Raw genomic sequence first — 26,625 nt, forward strand, 5'->3', positions numbered from 1 at the left:
CCTCACAGGAACACCGCACGGAAATAGATGCAAGGGCTGGCACTTTCCAGGCATTTGAACAGTTTGGACAACAACTTCTGGCTCATGGACACTATGCCAGCCCAGAGATCAAGGAGAAGCTGGATACTCTGGACCAAGAACGGACAGACCTGGAGAAGGCCTGGGTGCAGCGCAGAATGATGCTGGACCAGTGCCTGGAGCTGCAGGTATTGCTGCAGTTTGGAAAAGTGAAATAATTCCTCTCTTCATGGAAAGGTTTGTCCTTCCATGGTGGTGAGCAGTGCTCTTGGTCTGTCCTGCTCATGCTCTGGAGGTTTTTCTCCCCAGCTGTTTCACCGGGACTGTGAACAGGCCGAGAACTGGATGGCTGCCCGGGAGGCTTTCCTGAACACAGAGGATAAAGGGGACTCCTTGGACAGTGTGGAGGCTCTCATCAAGAAACATGAAGATTTTGATAAAGCAATCAATGTCCAGGTGAGGGGTGCAGCTGGAGCAAGGGGAAATAGTTCAGTTTTTCTGACATGGATTATCAGCAAAAGAAGTTCCCGCTTCTGAAGTTCCATTCCAAATATTCAGCCATGTGGGATCTTATGCAAAGGGTAGAAGCCATTTATGCAGATCAGGGTGTGTTGCATTGCCTATAGATAGTGTAGGAATAGTGATGAGTATTTGTGTAAATCTTTTAGTGATTCAAGTCTTCTTTTTTTGATGACAGAAAAGGGTATATTTTCGGTTTCTTGTAACAGAAAGCTGCCCAGATTTATTGGGAGATGATACTAAATACAAAAGATACTTTATTCTAAATGCCACAGGTGAAAGGTGTTCTCAAGTTGGACTCTGCAGTCCTGTAGAAGACAGGACTTCATTCAGAGAGTCCCATTTGCAAAACTGCATATTTAAAGAAGAAAAAAAGGCTTATTCTGTTCTAAACTCAGCTCATCACTTGACTTTAAGGAACCACAGTTCTAACTGATGGCTTCTGTGTTTACCAGGAGGAGAAGATTGCAGTGCTGCAGTCCTTTGCTGACCAGCTGATCGCAGCCGACCATTACGCCAAAGGCGTCATCGCCAGCCGGCGCAACGAGGTGCTGGACAGGTCAGTGCTGCCCTGGGGGGGTGGAATCAGGCACTGCCTGCAAGGAAATACTCCCTGGGCACCTTCTGTGGCTGTGGAATGCTCTGTGTGGTCCTAGAGTTTCATTCCCACGTATTGTGTTGCACCCAGGTGGCTTCGCCTGAAAGCTCAAATGATCGAGAAGAGGTCGAAGCTCGGGGAGTCACAGACGCTCCAGCAGTTCAGTCGGGATGTGGATGAGATAGAAGCCTGGATCAGTGAGAAGCTCCAAACTGCAAGTGATGAGTCCTATAAGGATCCCACAAACATCCAGGTGAATGTGGTTCTGGGCTCAACTATCCAAACAGAATTTTTAGCTTTGCAAAGCCTTCTCTGGATTGAAAATCCATGCTCAGGAGTTCTTGTTCAGAGAGAACAGTGATACATCATGTTGGACATGATCTCCTTTAACAAGGAGAAAATGGAAGCTACATTATGCATGAAAGGAGACCCAAAATAGAGCTCACTTGGTAATTATTGATGTGTATAATTAATTATTCATGCATATAATTAATAAGATATGTGGTGTCTGCAGCAGCAAGTTTCCTAAAGAAACTCAAGTAGCTCTTCTGTCTCTCTTCCAGCACCTACACAGTACAATAAGGAAATGGAGTTCTTGGGTCTCATCTCTAACTTGCTATAAAATGTGAAATCTCATTTATTTTTCAGTAATAAGGAATAAAGTTACCTATTGTGTTTTACTGCTGGTTTATGAAGTAGTATAAATGAACTGAACTACTTCTCTCAATCTGTTTTATAGCTTTCCAAACTGCTGGTAAGTAGTTTGGACTAGCCCTGGTATGTGATTTTATTTTCTTTGTATATTTTCTGTGTGAGCCCAAGCTCTGGTTGCTGCTCCATCCATCAGTTCATGCAATCTCTTTGTTTTCTGTTAGTTCCTGACCTCCATCCAGGTACAGCTGCTGATCCTGTGTTATGGGTGTGGCTTTTTTGTTAATGCCTACTCAGCATCATTTATTTATGTATTTGTTTTGCAGGTGTTCTGCATGATCTGTGTAATTTGTGGTGTGTTAGTGATGTAGTTCAGGCTTTGTTAGGAGTTAGCCCATAGGAAAATGGGATTTTTTTCCTTCTTTTTCAGAGAGTTGGCTGTTTGGCCTGTCATCCCCTTGTCTGATCACCACTGGGGATGGTTTGATACAGGACATAATGCCAGTGCTGTTGGCTTGTGTTTGTACAATCAAGAGTTCAATAAATGATAGACCTACATGGCTTATTTTTGTAGTAATAGCACAGAAGGGAATCATACAGAAAGAACACTCCAGAAAAAGATAAGGCACCAGATGGGAAGCTGACAGCACTTGTGAGAGCCCAAGAAAGGGAGTAAAATGAGGATATGTGGAGGCAGAAGACAGAACAAAGAAAGGGGAAGCTAATGAGTAAGAAAGTAAAGAGTAATTTGTCACCTTAGGCTGTGGTACATTAAATTGCTATTATTTTTAGTTGGAAAAAGATGACAATTTTATATTAAACTAGAAAGCCTTGTCTGAGGGTTGTTGTCATGGTAATTATATGGAGATATGCAATTGGCAGCTCTTAAATTGACTTTTCCATGTTGGTAGATGTAGCTTTGAAGGATGTTTTTGTAATCTCAGCCTTTGGGATTTACAGTTCCCAGAATGAAGCAGTTCATGCAGAATTTCTCATGCCAGCGCTGTAGTATTTCCACTCTTTTAATCTAACATTTCCTTTCGTTCCATTCTCTCAGGACACTCTCTACCCATGTCCAATGCTCCTCTCATTTCCAGTTTATACTTGCAAATCCTGTCTTGTCACTCCTGTGCTATTGTCATATTCCTGGTGGGTGGATGGATCATGGATATATGAGAGAGCTGCACAGGCCCTCCCACTCCAAGGCTCCTGTTGTTCTCATGGTGCTCTCAACTTGGCAGGGAAACATTTTTACCAACTAACTCAGTTGTGGTTTTATAGAGGTTTTTTTACTGTTAATTCATTATTTATATATATATTGTGGCCGTGTATGACTTTGACTAACACCAAAACTGCAGAGAGCAGATAGGCTATAAAGGCTTTTAGGAAGAGAAATAGAAACCTGTGAAGCTACTGTAGGGGTAGAAAGGATGATCTGTGCTCAGGGCATGTGTAACTGCTGCTTTTCAAAGGGATGCATTGAAAAGGAAGGGATGCATTGAGGAAGGGTTACTGCAGCCCCAGCTCAGTGCAAGGAGTGTTGCACAGACACCTGTGAACTGCAGGGGGTGTTCCCTGAGTTCTGTGCATCAGCTCACCCACAGCTCTGCCAGGCCAAAGCTTGACAGTCATTCAACTAAATATTCCTACTGAGAAAGAACTTCAGCACAGCCTGACTTACAAACCTCTTGGTGACAACTGAGCCCATGAGAACAACTGAGGAGCCCTTTGCCGGCCTCTGACAGTTCGTTTTGCCCTTGCAGAGCAAACACCAGAAGCACCAGGCCTTTGAGGCCGAGCTCCACGCCAACGCCGACCGGATCCGCGGCGTCATCGACATGGGCAACTCCCTCATCGAGAGGGGCGCCTGCGCCGGCAGCGAGGATGCCGTGAAGGTGGGACGAGTCTGCCTTAACTTTGCCTTTATTATCATTCTATTATCCTGTTTGGATAACTCAGGGAGGAGAGGGACCCTCTCAGACAAATCTTGTTTTTATAGAAGCTTTTCTGTTTCAACTGCCCAGTAGAAATCAGGTGGACCAAGGATGAGAGATTTTCCTGATCCTGATTGGGATATAAAAGTTGAACTGAATTATATTTGGGCAGCATGAAATAGTGACTCTGCCATTTGCAGATCTGGACTCAGCAGCCAAACTTGCACCATATGCTGGCTTGGCATTTATCAGGATTTATGTTCCTACTTTCCCATTTTCCGGCAGGCACGTCTGGCTGCCCTGGCTGACCAGTGGCAGTTCCTGGTGCAGAAATCGGCAGAGAAGAGCCAGAAATTGAAAGAAGCTAATAAACAACAGAACTTCAATACTGGAATCAAGGACTTTGACTTTTGGCTTTCAGAGGTAACCTAGATGAGAATTAATTACTTGCAAGACTTGTTTTTCCAATTTTTTATTCTCTTTGCTGCTGTTAGAGTTGGTGGAGCACTATCTACCTCTGAGAAAGTCTGGGTTTATTTGAAAAAAAAAACTTTATTACTAATAAAAATCTTGTGGATGTGTCCATGTTACTTGTTCTGAACAGTCAGGTGAGAAGCAAATTTGCACAGTACATTTTTGGTATTAAAAAGATGACAAGGCAAAGGTTTATCCACACTGTAGAAAACTGAGAAGTAATTTGCACAGTTTTAAAGCATTATAATTTCAAGGAATTTGTGGAAACATAATTTGTTCTCCATTCCTTTTTCCATCCCCAGGTGGAGGCTTTGTTGGCATCTGAAGACTATGGGAAGGACTTGGCATCTGTTAACAACCTTCTGAAAAAGCACCAGTTACTGGAAGCTGATATATCTGCTCATGAGGTATTGCTTTCTCCTTTAGTTTTGGAAGATAAATCACAGTCCTATAAACTCTACAGCTGCCACTTTGGTACCTGCTGCAGTCACAGACTTGTTCCTGAAAGCTCTGACTGCACAGTCAGGTTCTGATTTGTATCCTGGCATATCCTGGAAACAGGATCCAAGCAATTCCCACTCTCTCCCACGTGTCCAGGACCGGCTGAAGGACCTGAACAGCCAGGCTGACAGTCTGATGACCAGCAGTGCTTTTGACACTTCCCAAGTGAAGGATAAGCGGGAGACCATCAACGGGCGTTTCCAGCGGATCAAGGGCATGGCGTCCGCGCGGCGCGCGAAGCTCAACGAGTCCCACCGGCTGCACCAGTTCTTCCGTGACATGGACGACGAGGAGTCCTGGATCAAGTGGGTGTTCTGGAACCTCTGGGCTTAAGGGGGGACCTTCCTGCTGCCAGTGACACCACAGTCTTGTGGTGTGGCTCTGCACCTGCCTTTCCATAAGTGTGTCTCTACAAGAAACCACCTTTGCTGCCACTGCAGGAAAACTCGTGTTTGGCTTTTTATCTGCAGTTTTCTGTGGTCAAATCACAAGGGCAGAAAATGTAACACTGTTCAGACTCAGACCAAATAACTGAAATCTGACTTTAGTCTTTTTAGGAAAGACCCTACCAAGAATTCAAGCCTCTTTCAGATTCAAGTTTAATTCTAGCCAGTTGTAGTAATTAATCAAATCTCTTTCCATGTTGGTGTTAGTACCTTGGGAGGAGGGAACAAAGTGAGCCCCCTAGAAATCATTCCAACTAGAGCACTGCTTTTGTCATGCTTTTAAAAGAAGCAAACAAAAAATTGGACAACAGCAGGTAAACTTTGCAAAAGGCATCAATATTTTTAAAAAGAAAACGGTACAGAGAAATTCTGTCTTTCAGAGATAAATGACAGGCCCTCTGTCACCTTTCTTTCCATCACACATACCCTGAATGTCCTAATAACTCATGTGTGCACAAGGTTTTACATCCAATATTTCTGTGCTGTGTCAAGCACTTCCTTATCTGAAGTTTGTGGGGGGGTTTATCAGGTTTGACCTTTAGAAACGATTTCCAAATTTTATCTTCCTCTGTTCTCTCTTGAATTTAGGGAGAAGAAGCTGTTGGTGAGCTCAGAGGACTATGGCAGAGACCTGACTGGGGTGCAGAACCTGAGGAAGAAACACAAGCGTTTGGAGGCAGAATTGGCTGCCCATGAACCAGCTATCCAGGTAAATCCCTCTCCTTGACAGAGGTCTCTGTAAGCAGCACCTTTCTTGCTTGTGGCAGAGTTAAAGCTACAGCAGATTTGCTGGAACCCAAACAGAACAAATCTGAGGGGAGCAGGTGATGTTAACTGTGTGTTTCTCTGCAGGGTGTTCTGGACACAGGCAAGAAGCTTTCAGATGACAACACAATTGGAAAGGAGGAGATACAGCAGAGACTGGCTCAGTTTGTGGATCACTGGAAGGAGTTAAAACAGTTGGCAGCTGCTAGGTATGAACTTCTGTAAAATTCAGGATTAATTAAAACAGTTACATGGATTCGTAATGACCAGATTACTAAATTTCAGGGTATGGGTCACAGATTGCTGGTGAAAGGCTCTAAAAGACTATTGAAAATGTTCCTCAGTAGAAACATGATGAGTCTCTATTTGAGGTGTATATTGTGTTTAATCTTTTCTTGCACTAGCTGGAAACCACAGAGTTGAAATCAATGGGCTTTAATCCAGTACCAGGAGGTTTTCCAAGGAGATGGTTCCCTTCAGCCCTTGGCTTTGTGGTCCAGGGAATTCCTAGACCTGCAGCTCTAGGAATGAAGTGTGAATGACTGTGTGTTTGGGGTTCAGGCGCTGCACGGTTTTTATCTTGCCTAAAAGCCATAAAGCAACACTGACCCATTTGCCCCTCCCCACACAGGGGTCAGCGTCTGGAGGAGTCTCTGGAGTACCAGCAGTTTGTGGCAAATGTTGAGGAAGAAGAAGCCTGGATCAATGAGAAAATGACACTGGTAGCCAGTGAGGACTATGGGGACACACTTGCTGCTATCCAGGTATGGAGGAGACTCTCAGCTCCTTGTTGTCGTTGCATTATTTCTGGTGGGAGCATAACAGACCTCTAGACTGGACAGACAGTTTAAAGAGAGGTTGTTGTTGGTGCCTTTTGAAGGCCTACATTGTAAAAAACATGACTTTATAAAAGCATCCCAAGTGTGCTGTTTCCTGTAGAAATGACTTGCAGTTTGGTGTAGCTTTGCTTCTCCTGACTCTGATGGACAGTCCTGGTTACAGCCAATGTCTGGACTAGACTGGAAGTGAATTATCAGTCTCTTTTAGTTCACAGAAAAACAGCAAGTAGTGCTAAACAGCTGCTGTTAATAGGTTTAGTCAGAAAGAGTTTATGCTAGCTGATTAATAACAATTAATTACTTCTTAATAAATGGTGAGAAATGGTTTTTAGAAGGGCCTTTGTCTCACACCTGCAGGGCTTGCTGAAGAAGCACGAGGCATTCGAGACTGACTTCACTGTGCACAAGGACAGAGTGAACGATGTCTGTGCTAATGGGGAGGATCTCATTAAAAAGGTGAGCAGAAACTGGTAAAGAGAAACCTTCAAAGGCTCCCCAGGACATCTTCATGTCACAGCAGACTTGCTCTTCTCTGTCATCTTTCTGAAAAGAACTCCTAGTCATTTTTTTGCAGCAGAATAAGCTGTAGGTGTTTTGCTTTCAGAGTTGGTTCTCAGACAGCCTTTCAGCTTGAAGTCCTTGCTCTGTCACCAATGTCCTGGATGCCTCAGATGACCTTAACATCATAAGGGATGCTTTTTTTTCTCCCCCTCTGTCATGTAGAACAATCACCACGAGGCAAACATCACTGCCAAGATGAAGGGGCTCAGAGGCAAGGTGTCAGATTTGGAGAAAGCAGCAGCTCAGAGGAAAGCCAAACTGGATGAGAACTCAGCCTTCCTCCAGTTCAACTGGAAAGCAGATGTGGTGGAGTCATGGATAGGTATGTTCTGTGCTGGAGCACAGTACTTGGTCACAAACAAACTGTCATGCTTCTTCATTTCCAAACATCTCCAGTAGCTCCTCCCCTGCTGTTGAAACAGGCAGACCTAAACCCAGCAGTGCTGCTCCTGCTTTAAGCTTTTGGGGTAACCTGATGTGGAACTGAGGGAATGTTTGAAATGGAGAAATGGCATTTTTACAAAATCTGTTTCATTTTCCAGGTGAGAAGGAAAACAGTCTGAAGACAGATGATTATGGACGTGACCTCTCCTCAGTGCAAACCCTGCTCACCAAACAGGTCAGTGCTGCCTCTGCCAGCCCAGGAGGGATGGAGAGAACAGGAGAGCTCTTCCACAGTACCCAAGAATATGTGCAGGATATTGAAAAGATTGAATTAAAATACAACCTAAAATATTTTTTGTTCTTTTAATGCTCCAGGAAACTTTTGATGCTGGTCTTCAGGCTTTCCAGCAGGAGGGCATTGCAAACATCACTGCTCTGAAGGACCAGCTGCTGGCAGCCAAGCACATCCAGTCCAAGGCCATTGAGGCCCGGCACGCTTCCCTCATGAAACGCTGGAACCAGCTCCTTGCTAACTCTGCTGCCAGGAAAAAGAAACTCCTGGAGGCTCAGGAGCATTTCAGAAAGGTGAGTGGCCAACCAGGGGCTACAAAAATCTAATTGTGTGCTTCATAAAACACAAATACTTGAAACTCCTGTATCTTGTTGATGGCTTTGCAATTAATGACTGTGGAGATCCTGGAGATTTAACACAAGAATCTTGGAAATGTTTGTAAGAAATATGTGATATGGTGCATGTTAACTGCAGACCAGCTCCTACAGAATGTTTGCATTTCTGCATAACTGGATACCTGGATTTGTTCTCCTCCCAAGGTCGAGGATTTGTTCCTGACGTTCGCCAAGAAGGCGTCTGCCTTCAACAGCTGGTTCGAGAATGCCGAGGAGGACCTGACAGATCCCGTGCGCTGCAACTCCCTGGAGGAGATCAAAGCCTTGAGAGAAGCCCATGATGCTTTCAGGTCCTCCCTCAGCTCTGCCCAGGCCGACTTCAACCAGCTGGCAGAGCTGGATCGGCAGATCAAGAGCTTCCGTGTGGCCTCCAACCCCTACACCTGGTTCACCATGGAGGCTCTTGAAGAAACCTGGAGGAATCTGCAGAAAATCATCAAGGCAAGTCAGACAGGGAAAGACTCTCCATACCTTATGGCTTTTCAGTTATCCCTGGAAGTTGTCCTCTGAGATAATCAGTACAAGAGTTTGTCAGTGTAGCCCAGATGAAAATACCTCAAAATTCATGAGCAAAGAAATGCCACCATTAACTATAAACTTGTGCTGTTGTCACTTGTTCGGGTGGTTTTCCACTGGTGGCCTTTCCAAAGGCAAAGCATGTGTGTCTTAGTTGCTAACTGTAAAGTAACTTTCACTTCTCTTCTGTGCAGTGAAACAGGTGCTGGTTCTATTCCAGTTCTCAGTAGGAACATTCTGAGTTGTCACCCGAGATGGTTTTCTCTGGACATCCAGGACACTGAGCACTCAGTCTTGTTCTGAGCCTCAGAACTCTGCTGGGGTGCAGCTCTTAGTTATTGCTGTTATTGCAGGATGATGCCAATCACATCATTTCCCTGTTTAAAATTATCATTCATTTCCCAGGAACGTGAATTGGAGCTGCAGAAGGAGCAGCGAAGGCAGGAAGAGAACGACAAACTGCGCCAGGAATTTGCCCAGCATGCCAATGCCTTCCATCAGTGGATCCAGGAGACCAGGTATAGTTTGTCTTTCTGGGAGCTGCCCTTAGGGAATTCCTCAGCTAGTATTTGTATCCATCCTACATGATTTTGGACCAAGTTGTAAATACCTCCTGCTAAAAACAGCTTATCATTACTTGGTTCATCTCCTGCAGCTGAGATTTGAGGGAGGCCCTGTTGGCTACAGGAGAGAGGAAAACCCTCAAACACCAGACTTTAAAACATTCTTGCTTCTGAATTTATTTTCCTGCAGTAATTCCAGGTCTCTGGTTATTCCTGAGCTGGCCTGCAGCACACACAGCTGGGGAGGTGGAGCACAAAGAGCTCCAGGCAGACTGAAGTGCCAACAGCATTTCTGTTAATGCCCCTTTTGTATTGAACAGAGCACTGGGATCTCACTGGAGTTCCAGTAGAGAAAGAAGCTGTGAAAAAAGCTTAAAACTTTTTAATCCCTTCCTGGAGCTGCTGTCTAATAATAACGTTCTCTAAGGAGAGGGAGTAAAGATTTAACAAGTGTGTGAGAAATAAAACTCTCGAGGTTTTGAGCATTACAGGTGCCCCTGCTCAGTCAGTGCTGTCAGCAGCTCTGACAGGCTCTGGCTGGGGGTTGGAGGAGGTGAGTTCTGTTTCATGTAACCCTGTGATTCTCTGTCTGTGTGTGTTTACAAATAGTTCTGTTTGTGTCTTCATGAAATATAAACATGATTTTTAACTTTTTGATGTTTGCTTCCCACCCGAATCTCTGTCCCTCTCTTACTGTCTTGTCTCTGTCCTGCTGCCTGATGTTTGGATCTTCACATTCTACAGGACTTATCTGCTAGATGGGTTAGTATTGAATTTTATATCTTTAAAATTTTGGTGGTGTGTTCTGCTCTATCTGTGTGTTCTTCTGTCATTACATTGCTGTGAAAGCTGCGCTGAAACCCATTGTGTTGGAAAAGCACCTGTGGCTGAGGTGCACAGACACAGGAAACGGGATTTTTGGAGTAGTTTAGTACAAACCAGTAGAAACATAACAATTTCCCAGTCAAAAGCAGAAGAAATTACAATGGGCAGCCTCTGGCACACCACTGAAGTCCTGACTTTGTCGTTACTTTCTCCAAGGGCTTGCACAGGAAAAGGTTCTTAATTGGATAAGAATGTGAGAATGGAGCTGTTTTCCAAAGGCAGACTGTTCTGACATTCCTAGTTTTCCAGTTTAGAGACTTGCTTAGTGAAATGAAACATTCAATTATAACTGTTCTCAGAACAGTGAAACCTCCAAAGTATTGACTGTTTTGGTGAGGAGAAAGTAAGAGTCTCATGACGAGGCTTTACTGAAATTATGTACCTTCAGTCTCTGTACTGGCAAATATGAACTGCCCTGTGTTTAATCTGCTGCAGAGCCATGGCCCACACAGGTTGTAGCCTTGATAGGAAAACAAACCTTCCACCACCAGCCCAGGAGCTGGCTGGGGTTTGCCAGCACTTCGGCAGTTTTAAGCTGCCCTTGTCCCTGGGAACAGCTCCCAGTTGGGATGTGTGCTGGTCATTTGTCTGGAAGTGGAAAGGAAATAATAAGATCTTTACACGTTTTCAGATCCAAACCCTCTGCGAGTGTGTCTGTCCAGTTAAATTCCTTCAGCAGGACAAGTCTCAGCACAATGGGAGCTTTGTGATGAGCCCTGCTGTAAAATGCCAACAGTGTCTGGGCCAGGGCAGAGGCTGGAGGAGGCTGAGTCTTGCTCTGACAGAGAAGGCTCTTCCTAAGAACTGATAACTGATCACAACTTCTTGGATCCTGCCAGATAAAAACACTTTGCACCATTTTTGTTGTACAAATAATAGATCCAAGCAGATTTTCCTGGAATGGATGCTGAATTCCCTGCTCCTTTGTCAAGGGTGTTGCAGATCAGTTCTGGTATCCAAGAACGACTGGACAGAAGGGCCCCATTTACTCAAAGACACAGGGTCAGAGCTGGAGATCCTCATGCCAGGCTCTTTTGTTGAACAAATTACCAGAGGACTGCTGATATGCCAGGCAGAATTTGTCACTAGTTCTGCCTGAATAGATTAAACCCACGGATTTAGCTCCAAGAGGCATTGGCTGTGCTTAGCCTGGCTTGGCAAGAGGGAAGGCAGAGCGCCAGGAGAGCTGCCCTGCACACACCTTGCTTTGCAGCCGCTTGTGTGCACCCAGCACTGCCTGGAATGGGAAAGGGAGAAGGAGTCAGTAAGGAATCTGTAGATGAGTTAACTGCAAAACTTCAGTTTGTCTCAGTGAGATTCACTTTTTGGTGACTTACATGAAAATAACAACAGATTATTTTTGTGTATGTGCAACCAGCATTTGATTAATTCCCTCTCATTAAGAACTTGCTTGTGTTTGCTGCAAGGCAGTGCTGGCTTGGAGTGTGGCTCCACTGCAGTGGCCGTATTTCGGTGTGTTCTTTCCTCTGTTCTTTCTTTCTTCCTTTTTGGAATTTACTTGGTTTCTTTCCTTTGACTAGCATAGCATATCGTCGTGTCATTCGTGTCTATCAGTATGAAGTTGGGGATGATCTATCTGGAAGGTTTTTTCCTCTTATTTTCTTACCTCACTTTGGTTTTCAAATGCACTCTTTAATTCCAAGGCTCGCTTTCCTTCCAACTAACTCTCACGGCTTAGAGATGCTTGGAGGTTTGGTTCCCTGGAGACTCTTTCCATGGTTGGTTCCCAGCTTCCTGCTCAGGGTTCTGGGCTTGTGCTTCACCTCTAGACATGCCTTGAGTCTGAGCCTTAACCCTGCAGTGAGAAACACTCACGTGTTTGGTGCATTTTCATTGCCACAGAGGGATTCAGCACTTGAAATCCCTTCCTTAAGAAGCTCAAAAGCATCTGGGAGAAGATATTCCAGTGAGGATGAAAACCTGGTTTTAGTGACTGAAATACCAGAGACTCAGGTTTTAGGAACTTTTAAATAACACAGAGTCAGAGGGGAGGACAACCCACCTGCACAGTGCCCAGACTGTCCACGTGCAGGTCATGCAGTGTGAGCTCTCACCGTATGTGTTGGAAGGACAGAGATTCCCAAACACGGCTGCTTAAAGATTGCTTGGGATTTGGGGGTGGGAAAAGCAGCATCCAGAGACTGTCCATAGCTAGGAGATCTTGGAGAGCCTGGCCACAGTGGTGACCTGCATGTTCAGTGGGAATCCCTGAGCAGAGTGGCTGTGCCTCAGCTGCTCCAGGTGTGGCCTGGAGAGGTGGGGTGGGAAAGGCACCTGCCCACCCACCAAGCCCTGCTGAGCAGCAGAGGTCTGTAGCTCTCTGCAGGGATTACACCACATTAAGATTACTTCTCAACCAAACCAGTAGTTCTCACCATGGTTTTTTACCCCCATGTTCCCCCTGTAACACACCTCTGTAGAGCTCCTGACTGGCCAATCCAGCCCTTCTCCAGTGCCCCACCTGCAGTTGGTGTGTGTGTGTGCTGGGCACAGGGAGTGGGGTGGGACTGCACTAAGTTCTAATTCTGTGAGGTCCAGTAAAGCTGGTGCTTTGAGTCTGGCATGACGTGTGGCTGCTGATCATGTTGCCTTTCAAATGGGGCTAGAAATTAACTATATATAGAAATAAAAATCAGACAAGATGTTGCACGTGTCAGTATGAAACAGGATGAGTCAGAACAAACAAAACACAAAACAGCATTGAAATACCTATAGGAGAACAACACTGCTGAAAGGATCTTTCATTTCAAGGAAGGACTGTTAATTTCAAGCCCCACATTCTGGTTTTTATGGGATAAGTGCGTTCCCTCACTGTGGTTCTGTGTTTAGGTCGTGCATGGTGGAGGAATCGGGAACGCTGGAGTCGCAGCTGGAAGCCACTAAAGTAAGATGTGCCCCTCTGGCTCAAACAGCATTCCCAACTGACTGGGGAAGACGGGGTGGGAAGGGAAATGTGTGTAAATATATGGTAAAATCTTAATTGATTTTATCCATTTTGAGCACTGAAGAGACCTCTGGGATTATCTATTCCCATGTCTCGTATCTGCTCACATCACAAGCCATTAAACAACACTGATGTAGTTCTGCTTTTTTTTGCCATTTCCTAAAGGAGCAGTTGGGGCAGAGAGGATACAGGATTTTCAGCACACTTCCTAATAAGATGTTTTTAGTCTCCAGAACTGGTTTGCAAGCCTTGTTGGTATCTAATAATGAGGGATGAAAGGGAACATTGTTGTGAATCTTATTTCACAAACCCCAGTATATGTACAGACAGTCCTAGCACAAAAAAAGAGTCTAACCCTTCTTCCCCTCCCAGCCTGTGTTCTGGCTTTTTAAGGTAGTTTTTTTGGTGCTCCATGGTTTTTCTCCCTCTCCACAGCGCAAGCACCAGGAGATCCGAGCTATGAGGAGCCAGCTGAAGAAGATCGAGGACCTCGGAGCAGCCATGGAAGAGGCACTTATCTTGGACAACAAATACACAGAGCACAGCACTGTGGGGCTGGCACAGCAGTGGGACCAGCTGGACCAGCTGGGCATGAGGATGCAGCACAACCTGGAACAGCAGATCCAAGCTCGGTACTGCCCAGCCCACGTGTGGGTTAAAGGGTCTAACCCGGGGCAGGGGGAGGGACAGGGGCACAGCTGGCTGTGTCTGCAGCCAGAACTGGAGTGCTCTGTGCTGGTGAGTGTCCTGTGCTTAGTGTAAGGGATGCAGTGTCTGTACGTCCCCACCACCTCCTGGCTCCCTGCACAGGGAGGAAGTCTGGGAACAGCTCCTGTTGGCCATGAGCAGTGGTGACATCTCAGTGGAGTCAGTTTATTCTGTGAACTGTGGAAGGTTCCATTGCAAGTGTTCCCACTAAGGGTTGGTTGCTCCTTTTCCTCACCTTGAGGCTGAGGGCAGATGGATTCAGAGTTCCACAGCTCAGGAACTGGTCACCAGCTTTGCTGCTTCCCTTTCAGGAACACCACTGGAGTCACTGAGGAGGCCCTGAAGGAGTTCAGCATGATGTTCAAGTGAGTGAAGGGAACACACACCTGAGGAATACTGGGAGAGATTTCTGGGATACGGATGGCTCCTGTTAGCAGGATTCTCTCATAGATCCACTGTGGCTCCTGTTTTGCCCCACTTTGTACTGAGCTGCTCCGAGCTCTGCCAGAGGGCAACAGCCTCCAGCCCCTGCCTCTGGTGGGGCACAGCCACAGCCACCTCAGAGCCACTTCTGGGGCACTCCATAGGAGCTGGGAGTGCCAATGCATTCCAGCTGGGAATACAGCCATTTTTAGGATGGTTTTTAAGCAAAGTAAAGAATTTTTCCATACTTTTTATATATGTTAGTCAGAATATTTATAGAATAGTGGGCTTGTTGTAAGCTGTTTTAGTTTTTAGCTGACTTCAACATCTATGAGGACCCAACAATTGCCACTTAAAAATGTGGGTTCTGGTTTTATGCTTTTAGGCACTTTGACAAGGACAAATCTGGACGACTGAACCACCAGGAGTTCAAGTCCTGCTTGCGCTCCCTCGGCTACGACCTGCCCATGGTCGAGGAGGGAGAGCCAGACCCTGAGTTTGAGTCTATTCTTGACACCGTAGATCCCAACAGGTGGGTTGGACCTTTCTGTATGTCAGTGTTGGCTGGAAGGTCCCTCACAGCCTGAGAGCTGGGGTTGTTTTCACAACAACTCATCTGAAAGTCTGACATTGGTGAAGAAGAAACAGACTTGGGACAATGATCTGGTGTTGAGTCCCCTGTGTGAAGGCTTTCATTTGTCCCAGTGCAGTTCCAGCCCCTCTGTGGAGGGCCTGAAGTGCCATGCTCTGGGTGCTCACGCTGTGTTTTGCTGGCAGGGATGGCCACGTGTCCCTGCAGGAGTACATGGCGTTCATGATCAGCCGCGAAACGGAGAATGTGAAATCCAGCGAGGAGATCGAGAGCGCCTTCCGTGCCCTCAGCTCGGAGGGGAAGCCCTACGTGACCAAGGAGGAGCTCTACCAGGTGAGTGCTGCTTGGGACCCCCTGGGCAGGAACACCCAAGGCTTTCTGTTGGTGGACTGTGAGCAAAGCCCAGCGCTAATGGCTTGGAGGTTCATGTCACTGGGGCTGAGTCAGTTCTGACCCTGCCAGGGGATCCTCTGCAGCAAACACAGAAATTGCTGTAACAGCCCCACTCAGCTGCTTTCTTCGCTCTATAGAGGGAGAGGAAAAGCTTTAACTGACAAAGAACTGCTCAGGCTGAGTAAAACAAGAGCTACTCAAAGGCCTGGGAAGGGCCTGTGCTCAGAACCTGGAGCTTCCCTTCCATCATTTGGGAGACTAGAGGGAGATGTTTCTCCAGTGATTCAAAGGAGAAACTTCAGCCTAAGCTTAGAAAGTAGGAACACCGCCTCCCTCTCACTGCCCTCCCAAGACAGCAAGTTTTTCCTGTCTGAATCCCACCAGTTGGCAGGGAAATAAAGAGGCTGCGGTGCTTCCTTGTGTCTGTTACCTGTTCTGTCTTCTCTTCGGTGAGAAGACTCCGGTCAGGCCTTCCAGCCCTTTACCAATAGTGCCCACAGCCAGAGCATTTCCATGCTGGGGGTAGTTGTGTCTGCCCCAGGGGAGGGGAGGACTGACTGAACTGCCCCATGCACAGCCCCAGAGCCTCTCACCTCCGTGCTGTGTCTCTTCCAGAACCTGACCCGGGAACAGGCCGATTACTGCATCTCTCACATGAAGCCCTACATGGATGGCAAGGGCAGGGAACTGCCCTCTGCCTATGACTACATAGAATTTACACGTTCACTCTTCGTAAATTGATCGAAAACACTAGACCCAGAAGATGCAAAGGACATGCTCACGTTTGCTGACTGTAGCTCTGCATGTGTCTCTCTCTCTTTGTGCTCTACAATAATCAATGTTACTTTATGATGTAACCTTAAACTGCTTAGCTTAAAACTCTTAGGGAAAAGAAACATGTTGCAGTGTGCTTCAATAAAAGTTACTGGTCGAACCACATCACCTTGTGTTTAATGGTGAAGTGTAAGTTTAACTGTTGCACGGGTGCAACTTCAGCTGTGGGTTCCTGGAACGGGTGAGTGGGGAGCTGTTCCTGGAGCCAGGGCAGTCACAGCTGCAGGCAGCGGCCACCTCAGTCCGTGCTCTCACTTGCCAGCTGCTCCAGGTGGTTCATCTCCCGTGGTCCCTGCTCGGTGAAGTCGGAGCTCAGCTGCCAGACTTTGACGGTGCCAGCAGCATCCCCTGCTGCCAGGAGCTGTGTGTGCTTGCTGTTGAACTCCAGGCAGTACACGGGGCAGTGGCTCGGGGCCTGCCGCAGGGACACCGAGGGCTTCTGTACGCTCCTCGCCAGGTCCAGCAGCAGCACCTCTCCTGCAGACAAGGAACTCAGTGCAGCCTTATGGCAGCAGACATTGTGTTGAACAGGTGAGTATCTGCTTAGCCTGGGACTAAGAGTTATTTTTAACCTGTTTCCCCTGCTGATGGTGTCTGGGCTGTGACAGCTGACATCACTGCAAGACAGCAAGGATTTATTCTGCTGTCAGAAACCTGAAACCAGATCGGCAAATTCTGAGAGATCTCATTCTTTAACTCAAAAATGGTTGGGCAATTTTCTAAGGAAAATGTTCTTGGTTTAAACCATTAGCTACAGAAGTAAATGTCAAAACCAAGGAACCCAGAAATATGTTTTAGAAATGACTGTGGCAACAGATGTAAAGGTATTGTCAAAAGTGAAAAATAACTGACTGGTCACCCCGCTAAAGTTAGAAATTACTCCATGGTACTAATTGCACAGTGCAAACAATGGACACTGCTCTCTCCTTGTGAGATCTGGTGATCAGTACAACTGACTTGTACTAATTAATCCCCAGCACACTTAATTGGATGCCCAAGGGGAGGCACCTGCAGGTACTTGCCTTCCCCAGACGCAGCTGCGAAGACCAGAGGCCGGACTGGAGACCAGCGCACACAGAACAGGTATTTCTGGGACAGCTGCAGAGCAAAGAGGGGCTGTGTCTGCAGCATGGAGTGCAAGTGAACTTGTCCATCAGTCCCACAGCTCAGAAAGAGGTTCCTGGGGAAGGGAGGAAGCAACAAGCAGCATGGTTTGCTTTATTGCTAAAAATATGGAACAAAAACCAGTCAAGGAGAGTGACCTCAGACAATATTCCTGCTTTGTACAGGGCTGAGTGTGTTTCCTAAAGCAGCAACTGCCAAGCTGTGCCCTGGGCTATAGAGATGCATCTTTGTTGCTGCCCTCAATTAAGCTTAATGAGGGTTTGTGTTGACCAGTGAGAGCTGCTGGTGGGTTGTGGCCCAGGGATGCCTGAGAACTGCTGATCGAGAGCTGGGCATTGTTTGAGCTGGGTTTGTCTCATGCAAATAAATGCAAACCTGGGCTGTCAGCATGTTTCGTGCTTGGGGCCTCTGTGGATGGTGGGTGAGCTGCTGGCAGAGATGGGAGCTTCTCATTTAAATTCTGGCAGCAGCTACAGTGAGATTTCTGATGTCAGAAAATCTTTTAGTAAGATACTTAGTGATCTGCCCAAGGAAAGGACATTTTCAGCTCCTACTCTTGTCTTTAAACTGATTTATAGTTGTAACATTTTGGATGATCCAAAGAAGGTGCTAATGTTGCTCATCTGCTCACAGCATCCATGGGCAGCTTCACCAGAGCCAGGGGACATCATTTCCTCTAGTGGGAAGTTCACAATGGCAGGTGACACTATTTTGGAAGCTGTACACAATACCCCCCCAGGGGCTATTTGAACAAAGTGTGTTTATGGGCAGGATAAACAGTGTCCAACATGCAGCACTTGCCTGTGGAAGGGTGAGCAGCTCACGGAGTACACGGGCCCAGCATGGGGAGAGAAGGCAAGTTCTGCCGGCGCCCGGAGGGGAACGGAGCGGCCCAGGGGAGGCAGAGCCGGAGCCTGGGCTGCAGTGGAGCACCTCAGGGAATAGCCTCCCTCCACACCCACCACAAAAACGTGTGGGTCAAAGGGTGAGAAGGACAGCGAGGTCACCCCCACGGCAGCCTCTGCCTGGGCCAGCTGGGAGAGAGAGAGAGCTGGAGTCAAAGCTGGGGCACCACAGCAAGGCAGCACAGCACAGCCTGCCCCGACTCAGGGGCACTGCTCAGCCTGTAACCCCAACTGCATCCTCCTACAGAGGGATTCATGGGAATTAATATCATTACAAGCAAGTTCTCCTCTCCATCCCAGAAGCAAAACCTCAGCTGTAGCCAGTCTTCCAAGAGTGATTTGGATATGGTAAAGGAGATGGGGTTCAAGGGTTACTGTGATGTTGAGTGAGATTTTCCTGGTCCTTCTCATGTGCAGGGTGAGCTCTGACATGTGGGCTCCAGTGTTTTTTGGTGAAATCGGCTCACTCTTTGCTGCTGAACTCACCTTCCTCAGCCGAGCACTGCGAGGGATCTGCTGAGCCACCACAGCGAATCCGTCAGCCAAGACCAGCCGCCCATCCCGCTTCTCCCTCCACACCAGGAGCTTCCCATCCGTGGACACGCTCAGCAGCTGGGAGTGGTGTCTGTGCTTGGGGTCAGGTAACCAGTGAACCTGTTCCAAAGGCCACCAGCTCAGGACAAGGGGCACTGGCACAATTGCCCAGCCCATGCTCAGCTGGACCTGCCAGGATGACACAGGAGCACAGCCAGGCAGTAGCTGGGGAGGCTGGTACGGAACCAGCTGGGAGCTGGCACAGACAGATGTGAGAAGTGTATCCAGGTGTTCAGGGCTGAATTCTCTGTTGGAATTCCTGTGGTTCACCTGCCCTTGCTTTTGGGATGAGGCATTTATGGCACTTTCACCCAGATACACCAGCAGCATTTTCCTCCCTTTCAGATGAGAAAACACGGATTGCCCAGAGTCACAGGACAAAATCCTTGGGAAGCCAGACTGCGTGACATGTCTGTAAATCCCCTTAGAGCACGTGGCTTTAAGCTTCCACCCAAGGATCTACTTGTGTTTTTAAGCCATCCCAAGTATTTTTGGCTGCATCAGCATTAATAAGTGGTTACAACATGGGAATAGGGCTGCTCTTCAGGGAGAAGTTATTTCTTACACATAAGTGTCTGTTCAGATTTTGGGGGAAAGAGCCAGCAAAGGAGACTGTAACTGCTGCAATGCAGCAGCCTGGCTGTGGATAGGAAAGGGATGACACTGAGCAATGGCAACTCTCACCTCCCCCAGCCCTGCCTGCTGTCACTGTTCTCTGTTACCTGATAGACTGGGTCGGTGTGGGTGTCATCTGTCATCCCTGTCCTCCAGATCACGGGGTCTTCTGTCCTGCTGGTGTCCCACACCACCAGCTCCCCACTGAAAAGGCCACCTGAAAGGGCAAAGACAGGACACCTGATGGCTCAGAACAAATGCACGAATGGAGCTATGGTGGGAACAGACCTGCCAGCAACAAAGGCTGGGCAGCCTGTACAGGACATAGTCTGCTCTGCTCTGCTGAAACAAGGATGTTCTTCCCTTACACCCAGGCCTGGAGTTCCTTCTGTCATCTCTCTCTGAGGAGATGATACAAAGGCAGATGTCACCAAAGAGGCAGCAAGTCCCAGTTCAGAGGTAACAGTGCACTTATCCCTGTTGGTGAGCATTAGTTCCTCAGTCTGAGGAGCTGTAACACCGTTCCTTCTGCAGGAAATCTGAGGCTGAACTCAGAGAGAGAAAACAAAGGATTGAGGCTGCAGGAAATAAGGGTGTGTTTCAGGCTGGGTCTGAGGTAAGAGCAACCCACCTGCTATCAGTGAGGGCTGGGAGGGGTGGAAAGCCAGGCACATGACAGAGCTGGGTACATCCACCACCAGGTCAGGGTGCTGTGGGTTCAACCCTCTTCTGTCCAGATTCCAGGTACAAACGTAGGATTTTGCCGTGCTCCAGTCCCCGTTGTCCAGACTGAAAAAGGGAAAACTCCGTCTTGCCCTGCCTGTCCCACAGAGGATCCCAGTCCAGCAGAGCTCTGGGATGCCCTGGGGGTCATTTCCATGTGCTCAGAGAACAAAGTGCCAGCCAGTAAATCACAGGTATGATTCCCTATTCCAAACCTCCTCACCATGCAAATAATGGGAACAATCAAAAGGCTGCATATGGAAAGTTCATGGAAGGGAATTCTGCTCAGGGTAACCAGAGACACAGAAACCACATTCCCATCTGCTAATAGTGGTTTGAAGGAGAAACCACGACACAGGTTTGCCCTGTTTTACTCTTCCCTACACCTTCCCTCATGGATACCTTTTTTGCTGGGGCTTTTAATCAAAGGAAATGGGAGCAGAATGAAATGAGTAAGGGCAGCAGTAGGACCCAGGAAGGGGAGGCTGCTCCAGCCAGTGCTGCACTGGATGAATGTTTTGTCCAGGTCTGATTTCACAGATCCTTCAGTGTGTGCCAGGACTGTTTGTGGCACCCAGTGCAGGTGTGAACAGGTGCCCCAGGGTGCCCTCAGGAAACAGCACGACCTCAGTGAAGATGAAGCATATTCTCCCAAAGCTCACCCACAGATATTTGCAAGTGCATCTGCTTTTTCCCTTCTCTTTCCAAACAGAATCTAGAAACAAATCAGGAAGTTCATGTATCCACTTTTGGGGCAGGGGGAAAAGTGGAAGAAATAAAAGACATCCTTTTGTTACTTTGGAGATGAATTATTTAACCTGCATAGGTGTGTACATATGTTAGTTTATTACTGACAATAGAAAGCAAACATGTCCAGAGCTCAGGACAGCCTGAGATGCACTCCCAGTTCCTGGGATACTCACCGGCCATAGGAACACGCGACGACGGATCCTGTGGCATTCCAGGAGACACTGGTGACCTGCAGGTTTTGCTCCTGAGCCTCTGGGTATGACAGTGTGTGCAAACACAACACCTGGGAGAGACCAAATGAAGCAACAATCTCTGAACACAGAGAACTGAGCTCTGTGCCCACCCCTGACGTGATCCTGTGGTTCCAGTGTGAGCTTCCCTCTGTCTAAGAACTGAGGGGAAAGGGTTGTGGAATTCCTGCTAGGAAAGCCCCAGCACAACCCTATCAAACCCCTCAACAGCTGCCTCTCTTAGACTGCACAGCTCTGGAAGGCTTAAGGAGTCACAGCCCCCACCATGTGTCTGGCACCTCGTCTGAAAATGCCACTGCCTGATCCAAACTGCTTCCATTCCTGAGCACTGTGCACTAAACAAATATCATCTAAGTAGGAAGAGCTGCCAAATCACTGACTGCAACTGTTCCTAGAGCCCTGCTAGACTGCTGTGCTCTCAAGGGGCTGAAGAGAAGCCTACACTGACTGCAGGGTTCTTTCTCCCACTGCTGCTCCAGCTCTGTCATTGGCAGGAAGAACAGTTTTACCAAGCAAGGAGGAAGCTGGAAAAAAAACCCAAAACAACCCAATCCATAATGTTTGATTATTAGAACCTGGCAGGAACAATCACAGCACCAAGGAATAGAACTAATGAGTCAGAGCCACTGCAACCAGCCCTGCTTGGGCCATGACAAGCGTTTGAATTGTCACTTACTGTTTCATTCTGATCTGTCCAATTCACTTCAAAGCCATCAAAGGCATGGCTTGTCCAGTTTTTCTTTAGCTCTTTGGTAACAGTGTCCTCCACTCTCTGAAGGAAGGACAGAAGGCCAGTGTGATCTACTTGGGCTCCTTGCTGCCAGTCCTGGACAGCACCTTCCCCCTGCTCCGTCTGCACCGCAGCGTCCCTGCCTGTGCCAGACTGAGCTGCAGCCTCTGCCGTGGCAATTCTCCCAGTCTGGCAGCTTTTCTGAGAAAGGAAGACAGACTGTCCACAATCCAAACAGAATAACAAGTGTTACACAAAGCACTCAAAGCACCTTCCTCCCTTCTGGCGTTTCACGGAGACATTCCAGCCCATCAGCACAGCTCTGCCAAGCACAGGTGCCTCCAGGCCTGGCCCAGGGGGTGGATCTGGGACCTTCCCGCGGCCTGACGTGAGGCAGAGGTGCCCGAAGGCCAGGCAGGTGCTTTAAATCATGGGATGGGAGAGTGGGAGGCGGCGAGAAGGCCGCGAGCCCCGGAGCCCAGCGCGCACCGCAGCGGTGCCAGCGCCGCTCTCGGCTCTGCCGGGGCAGCGCGGGCCGTTCCGTGTCGGTTCAGTAAAGGGCTCGGTCCCGGGGTCGCGGGACGTGCGGGGGGTTACGGACGAGCACGGAGGGGGTACAATCCCGGTAGGACGGGGCACGGCACAGCGGGGCCGCCCGGGGGGCTCTCACCGCCTCGCAGTGCGCGCTCCGCGCGCTCCTCCACAGTGACTGCACGTCTGCGCCGGGCACCGCCGCGTCCGCGAACATGGCGGGGCCGGGGGTGCCGGAGGGTCCCGGGGGGTCCCGGGTGTCGCGGCCTGTCGCGCTCCCACCGCGCGCTCCACCGGTTCCCATGGAAACGGGCGACGCGCGATGACGTCACCCGAGCGACGAGCCCTCCCTCGGTAAAGTGAGGCGGGCGGCGCCATGTTGGGCATGGGCACGGAGAGGCTGTGCTGGGCGGGCGGCGGCTCCGCTCGGGACAGATGTGCGGGCTGCCCCCGGCACCTTTGCCAGTGTCAGAGGCCCGGCCTGGACACCTCCTCCCGCTCTGCCCAGCGCCCCCCAATCCGCTGTGGGACGCGCCTGCTGCCGCCGCGTTGCCGGGGGCGAGAGGCAGCGGGGGCGGGAGGGCCGGGGCTGCCAGGAGTTAAGATGGCGGCGGGGCGGGGGCAACAGAGCGGAGCGGTGATGGTTCCAGTCCTTGCTCTGCTCGCTCTCCCTGCTCTGCTCCGCGCTCGCTGGTGTGGATGGGGCAATCACGCCGGGCCCGAGCTGCTCCCGCCCGCCGGGCAGCCCCAGTGACCCCGGCAGGGCACACTGTGCTGCTCCTGCCCGCGGGCACCGCGCTGGAGTCGCCGCTTCCTCGGGTGATCATTCCCGACAGGTCTGACGGCGCCTGGAGGGTTTTTCCTCAGTGTGACTCCCTCGGAGCCCCTCGGCGGTGCATGCCCGGCTAAATTTAGCGCTGGCATGGGCAGGCGCGGGAGCGGTCCCGGAGCTGTCGCGGCTGGGGCTGTGGGGGCTGAGCTGGGAGGGCCCCGCTGCAGCACATGTGAATTCATTTATGCCAGAGCCGAGTGGAGTCCGGAGGAATTTAAAGCATTTCACAATTCATAGTGAAATAAGATTCATTAAAACTCATGGTAAAGGACTGTTATACCCATTTTACAGGCGGTGAAACTGGAGCAGAGAGAGGTTCGGTGGCACCTCCTTCAAAAGAAATGGAACTGAATCCTCCCGAAATTCACACCTGGGTTTTTGCCATGGACCTTCACGACACCCCATGGAACAGCCAGAACATAAATGCCCTCACAGGTTGGGCTGATGAGCCCTGTAACCTCTCTCTGATTTGCACAGGAGTTAATCTGAATTTCCAGAGCCCAAGTTTGGCTTCTCCAGCAGCAATTTACTTTTTGTGAAGTCACAGGTCAGGATGTGAATTACAAAACTCAATGACAGATTATACGGTGCTGTCCTTTCTGCCAGTTCTAGGGCCAGTGAAACATCTCAAACCCACAGCTCTGGAACTCTTAGATTTCTAACCAGGTGCCTGTACCTGGGTTTCAGTCCACTTTATGACCTTTATTTCTTATTCAACTTTCTGTTTCCATCTGTTTTAAAACAGCCATTTACAAAGCAGCTTTAAAAGACATGAGTATTGGAAACAATATCCTGGGTTTGTCACAGCAAGAGTTCAGTTCCTTCTCTGGAGAAAATACTTGAGGTTCTGCCTCAGTGTATTCAGTTAAAAACTCCAGTGTTGTATCACAAACCACTGCTCTGCTGCTGGTATTGGGGAGATCCAGTTCAGCACTGCCTGAGAAAGGGTTAATTTTTAACAAATCAGCTTAAAGATGCAAAACAGAGACAAGACAATCTGCCCCTTAATGAGTTGAATAAGTGAATTTCCTACTGAAATTCAACAACCCTGTTAAAAGGCAAAAAAGCCAAGTGTTGTTGGATGAGTTTTTCTCCTACAAATACTTAAATTCAAGAAGTAGTGGGATTTTTAAATTTTAGTTTATGTTGAATAACTGATGCTAAATATTTGAACCCAATAGTAGAGTGGTTTTTTAAGAGGTTCTTAATGTTTAAGATTTATCCTCTATAAATAGATCCTCTTAAGTCATCATTAAATTATCTTAAATTGGTATGATTACAAGTGCCAAGGCTTATTAGTGTTTAGTAGAGGAGTAAATATTACAAGTGTGAGTTAATACACAAGCTGCACCACCATAAAAATGCTAAAGACAGACTGCAGTTTAAACACTTTAAATAACTTCTCGGAGGGAACTTAAGGAGAAAAGTCAGTAGTTTTTGAGATGGCAAAGAGATAAGAAAACTGGAATTTGAGTACCAAACAGGCCAAAAATAAATCAACAATCTTTTCAGCAATATGCAAAGTTACTGCAAATGTAGAACGTGTTCCCTGGAACGTGGTGCATGTCTGGGCTTTTCCTTCCCTGAGGATGAGAAAGGAGCAAACAGCTCCAGACAATGCCTGTTCTAAGCACCTGCACTTTGATCCTCCTTTATTCCAATTTCTCTGATTTGCTGGGGTTTCAATATATATATTTCAAGAAAACTTTTGCTGTTTTTTCTTTCTGGCCTGGCAGTGTCACATACAGAGATCGTTTTGTTTTCACTGCATGCTGAAAATAAGGGAAAATCAGGGATAATTGGGGAAGGGCTGTTGCTGGCCTGAGGTCTCCCTGAAGTGGCTCATCTGTGCTTTTATGAGACAAAGTGTAGGAAGTTTTCACTTTCATGTAACAGAACAAATGATCAGAAGACAAGAGAAGGTTGAGGTAAAGAGACAGTGAGGGAAGAAGCACTGGAGGGAAAAGCATCAGGAAAAGGACTGAGCTATGAGAACCAGCTGCACTCCGGGGTGTGATCAGGGTGACCTGAGCAAAGCAAATCTCGGAGCTGCAGCTCAGTCAAAATTCCCCCACTAGTGGGTGCAGTCGCTGCCCTCGATTTGTGATAAATGGAATTATTCAGTTCTTCGAGGCTCCAGACAGGCCAAACAGCAGATTGTACCCCAAAACAGAGAGAGTAACTGAGCCTTCCCCTTTTACACCTTCCCCTCGGCTCCCTCCACCCCAAACAGATACAATCAAACACACACAGATCAGTCGGGGCTCACACTGGCAGGGAGGGGCTGGACACGGGGCTGAGGGCACTGCCTTTTGGTTCTGTTCAGAGGAACAGAGCTTTTACATATTCTCCTTTACCCAAAACAAACCACAGCCAACCAACAAAACTCTCCAAACAACAAGGAATTGTCAGTCAAGAACCTGCTTGTCTCCCTAACCTGTATAACCAGGAAGACCCAATTCTGCTCCCTGGTTGTTCCTTTCCCTCCTGTGCACTGTGTGGCTCAGGGTGACAGATTTGGTCTGGCTGAGGTCTGGGCACTGAACTGTTGCCTTTGCATTACCCAAAGGATGGAATATGGAGTTTGAACTGGCTTTGTGCTGACACTTTGTGCTTATTACTGGGGTATGTACAATATCTGAGCAGTTACTCCCACATTTGGATTTTGTTAGAGCTGTGATTTTAAACCCCGCCAAACCCAAAGGCAGGTGAGGTCCCCACAGCTGTCAGTGCTGAGCAGTGTCTGTGGACCCCCCCAGGTGCTGAGTTTCTTGGGGAGGGCTCAGGCCCTCAGGGTGTTCCCTCAAGCCCTGTGACTCCCCCAGCTATTTATTCTCCAGTCCCTCCATAACGGGCTTATGCATTTTCTCTCATTTCAGACATCCTTTTTCCTGTTTCCACTCCCAAATGTCCCTGTAAATGCTCTGCCCTTTTTGCTTTCAAAACCTATTTCTCCATCTCATCAGAAAACATGTTGCCTCATTTCTGATGTCCTTTACTCCAAGAGATGTGATACACTATCAAAAGATTCCGTCTCTCCCAAAGTCATGGATCTGCTTTGCTCTGCACAATTACAGTCTCCTTGTGAAACAAGGGTGCAATTCCTTGCCCTGCACAGGTATTGTTTATCCCACATTCCTCCCTTCATGATTAATAATAAGACAAAGGTTTTACTCAAGTGTAACCAGAGCAGGAAGGAGCTGGGGGAAGGTTTTGTGGCAGGTGGCAGCAAGTCACCACCACAGGGGCACAAAGGCTGTGCCAGCAGGGTTGGAACAGCAGCAGGGCTGGCACAGGGCCCAGTGCCAGGGAC

General features: G+C 48.2%; 2 protein-coding genes and 1 long non-coding RNA gene across 7 annotated transcripts in view; 2 read left to right on the forward strand and 1 right to left on the reverse strand.

The window, feature by feature from the left end:
• SPTAN1 (spectrin alpha, non-erythrocytic 1) overlaps nucleotides 1-16,361 on the forward strand; it is a 47,264-nt gene extending 30,903 nt beyond the window's left edge. For 2 of the 5 annotated variants that reach the window (XM_071574182.1, XM_071574185.1), the window contains 25 exons: nucleotides 9-206; nucleotides 328-474; nucleotides 993-1,096; nucleotides 1,226-1,388; nucleotides 1,875-1,889; nucleotides 3,550-3,681; nucleotides 4,006-4,143; nucleotides 4,497-4,601; nucleotides 4,792-5,000; nucleotides 5,730-5,850; nucleotides 5,994-6,115; nucleotides 6,538-6,670; nucleotides 7,103-7,201; nucleotides 7,469-7,628; nucleotides 7,849-7,925; nucleotides 8,066-8,275; nucleotides 8,522-8,818; nucleotides 9,299-9,411; nucleotides 10,201-10,218; nucleotides 13,192-13,246; nucleotides 13,742-13,938; nucleotides 14,326-14,379; nucleotides 14,823-14,969; nucleotides 15,215-15,362; nucleotides 16,038-16,361. In XM_071574182.1, the coding sequence (XP_071430283.1) occupies nucleotides 9-206; nucleotides 328-474; nucleotides 993-1,096; nucleotides 1,226-1,388; nucleotides 1,875-1,889; nucleotides 3,550-3,681; nucleotides 4,006-4,143; nucleotides 4,497-4,601; nucleotides 4,792-5,000; nucleotides 5,730-5,850; nucleotides 5,994-6,115; nucleotides 6,538-6,670; nucleotides 7,103-7,201; nucleotides 7,469-7,628; nucleotides 7,849-7,925; nucleotides 8,066-8,275; nucleotides 8,522-8,818; nucleotides 9,299-9,411; nucleotides 10,201-10,218; nucleotides 13,192-13,246; nucleotides 13,742-13,938; nucleotides 14,326-14,379; nucleotides 14,823-14,969; nucleotides 15,215-15,362; nucleotides 16,038-16,163 (3,288 nt within the window). In that variant the 3' untranslated portion in view covers nucleotides 16,164-16,361. The remainder of the gene's footprint in view (nucleotides 1-8; nucleotides 207-327; nucleotides 475-992; nucleotides 1,097-1,225; nucleotides 1,389-1,874; nucleotides 1,890-3,549; nucleotides 3,682-4,005; nucleotides 4,144-4,496; nucleotides 4,602-4,791; nucleotides 5,001-5,729; nucleotides 5,851-5,993; nucleotides 6,116-6,537; nucleotides 6,671-7,102; nucleotides 7,202-7,468; nucleotides 7,629-7,848; nucleotides 7,926-8,065; nucleotides 8,276-8,521; nucleotides 8,819-9,298; nucleotides 9,412-10,200; nucleotides 10,219-13,191; nucleotides 13,247-13,741; nucleotides 13,939-14,325; nucleotides 14,380-14,822; nucleotides 14,970-15,214; nucleotides 15,363-16,037) is intronic. The other 3 variants (XM_071574183.1, XM_071574186.1, XM_071574184.1) reach the window with 2 other exon arrangements.
• On the reverse strand, nucleotides 15,545-22,858 carry DYNC2I2 (dynein 2 intermediate chain 2). The gene is given in 11 exon segments (XM_071574187.1): nucleotides 15,545-16,733; nucleotides 17,279-17,436; nucleotides 18,183-18,415; nucleotides 18,773-18,940; nucleotides 19,603-19,712; nucleotides 20,127-20,284; nucleotides 21,142-21,251; nucleotides 21,896-22,150; nucleotides 22,620-22,733; nucleotides 22,735-22,831; nucleotides 22,833-22,858. Coding segments are annotated over 11 exon segments (1,668 nt in total). The 3' UTR covers nucleotides 15,545-16,494.
• Nucleotides 22,859-23,092: 234 nt separating this feature from the next.
• Nucleotides 23,093-23,890, forward strand: LOC139681217 (uncharacterized). The gene is made up of 2 exons (XR_011699491.1): nucleotides 23,093-23,316; nucleotides 23,604-23,890. It is a non-coding gene; the product is annotated as an uncharacterized lncRNA (long non-coding RNA).
• The last annotated feature ends 2,735 nt before the right edge of the window (nucleotides 23,891-26,625 follow it).

This window comes from Pithys albifrons, chromosome 20 (genome assembly GCF_047495875.1).
Source record: "Pithys albifrons albifrons isolate INPA30051 chromosome 20, PitAlb_v1, whole genome shotgun sequence".
Classification (NCBI taxonomy): domain Eukaryota; kingdom Metazoa; phylum Chordata; class Aves; order Passeriformes; family Thamnophilidae; genus Pithys; species Pithys albifrons.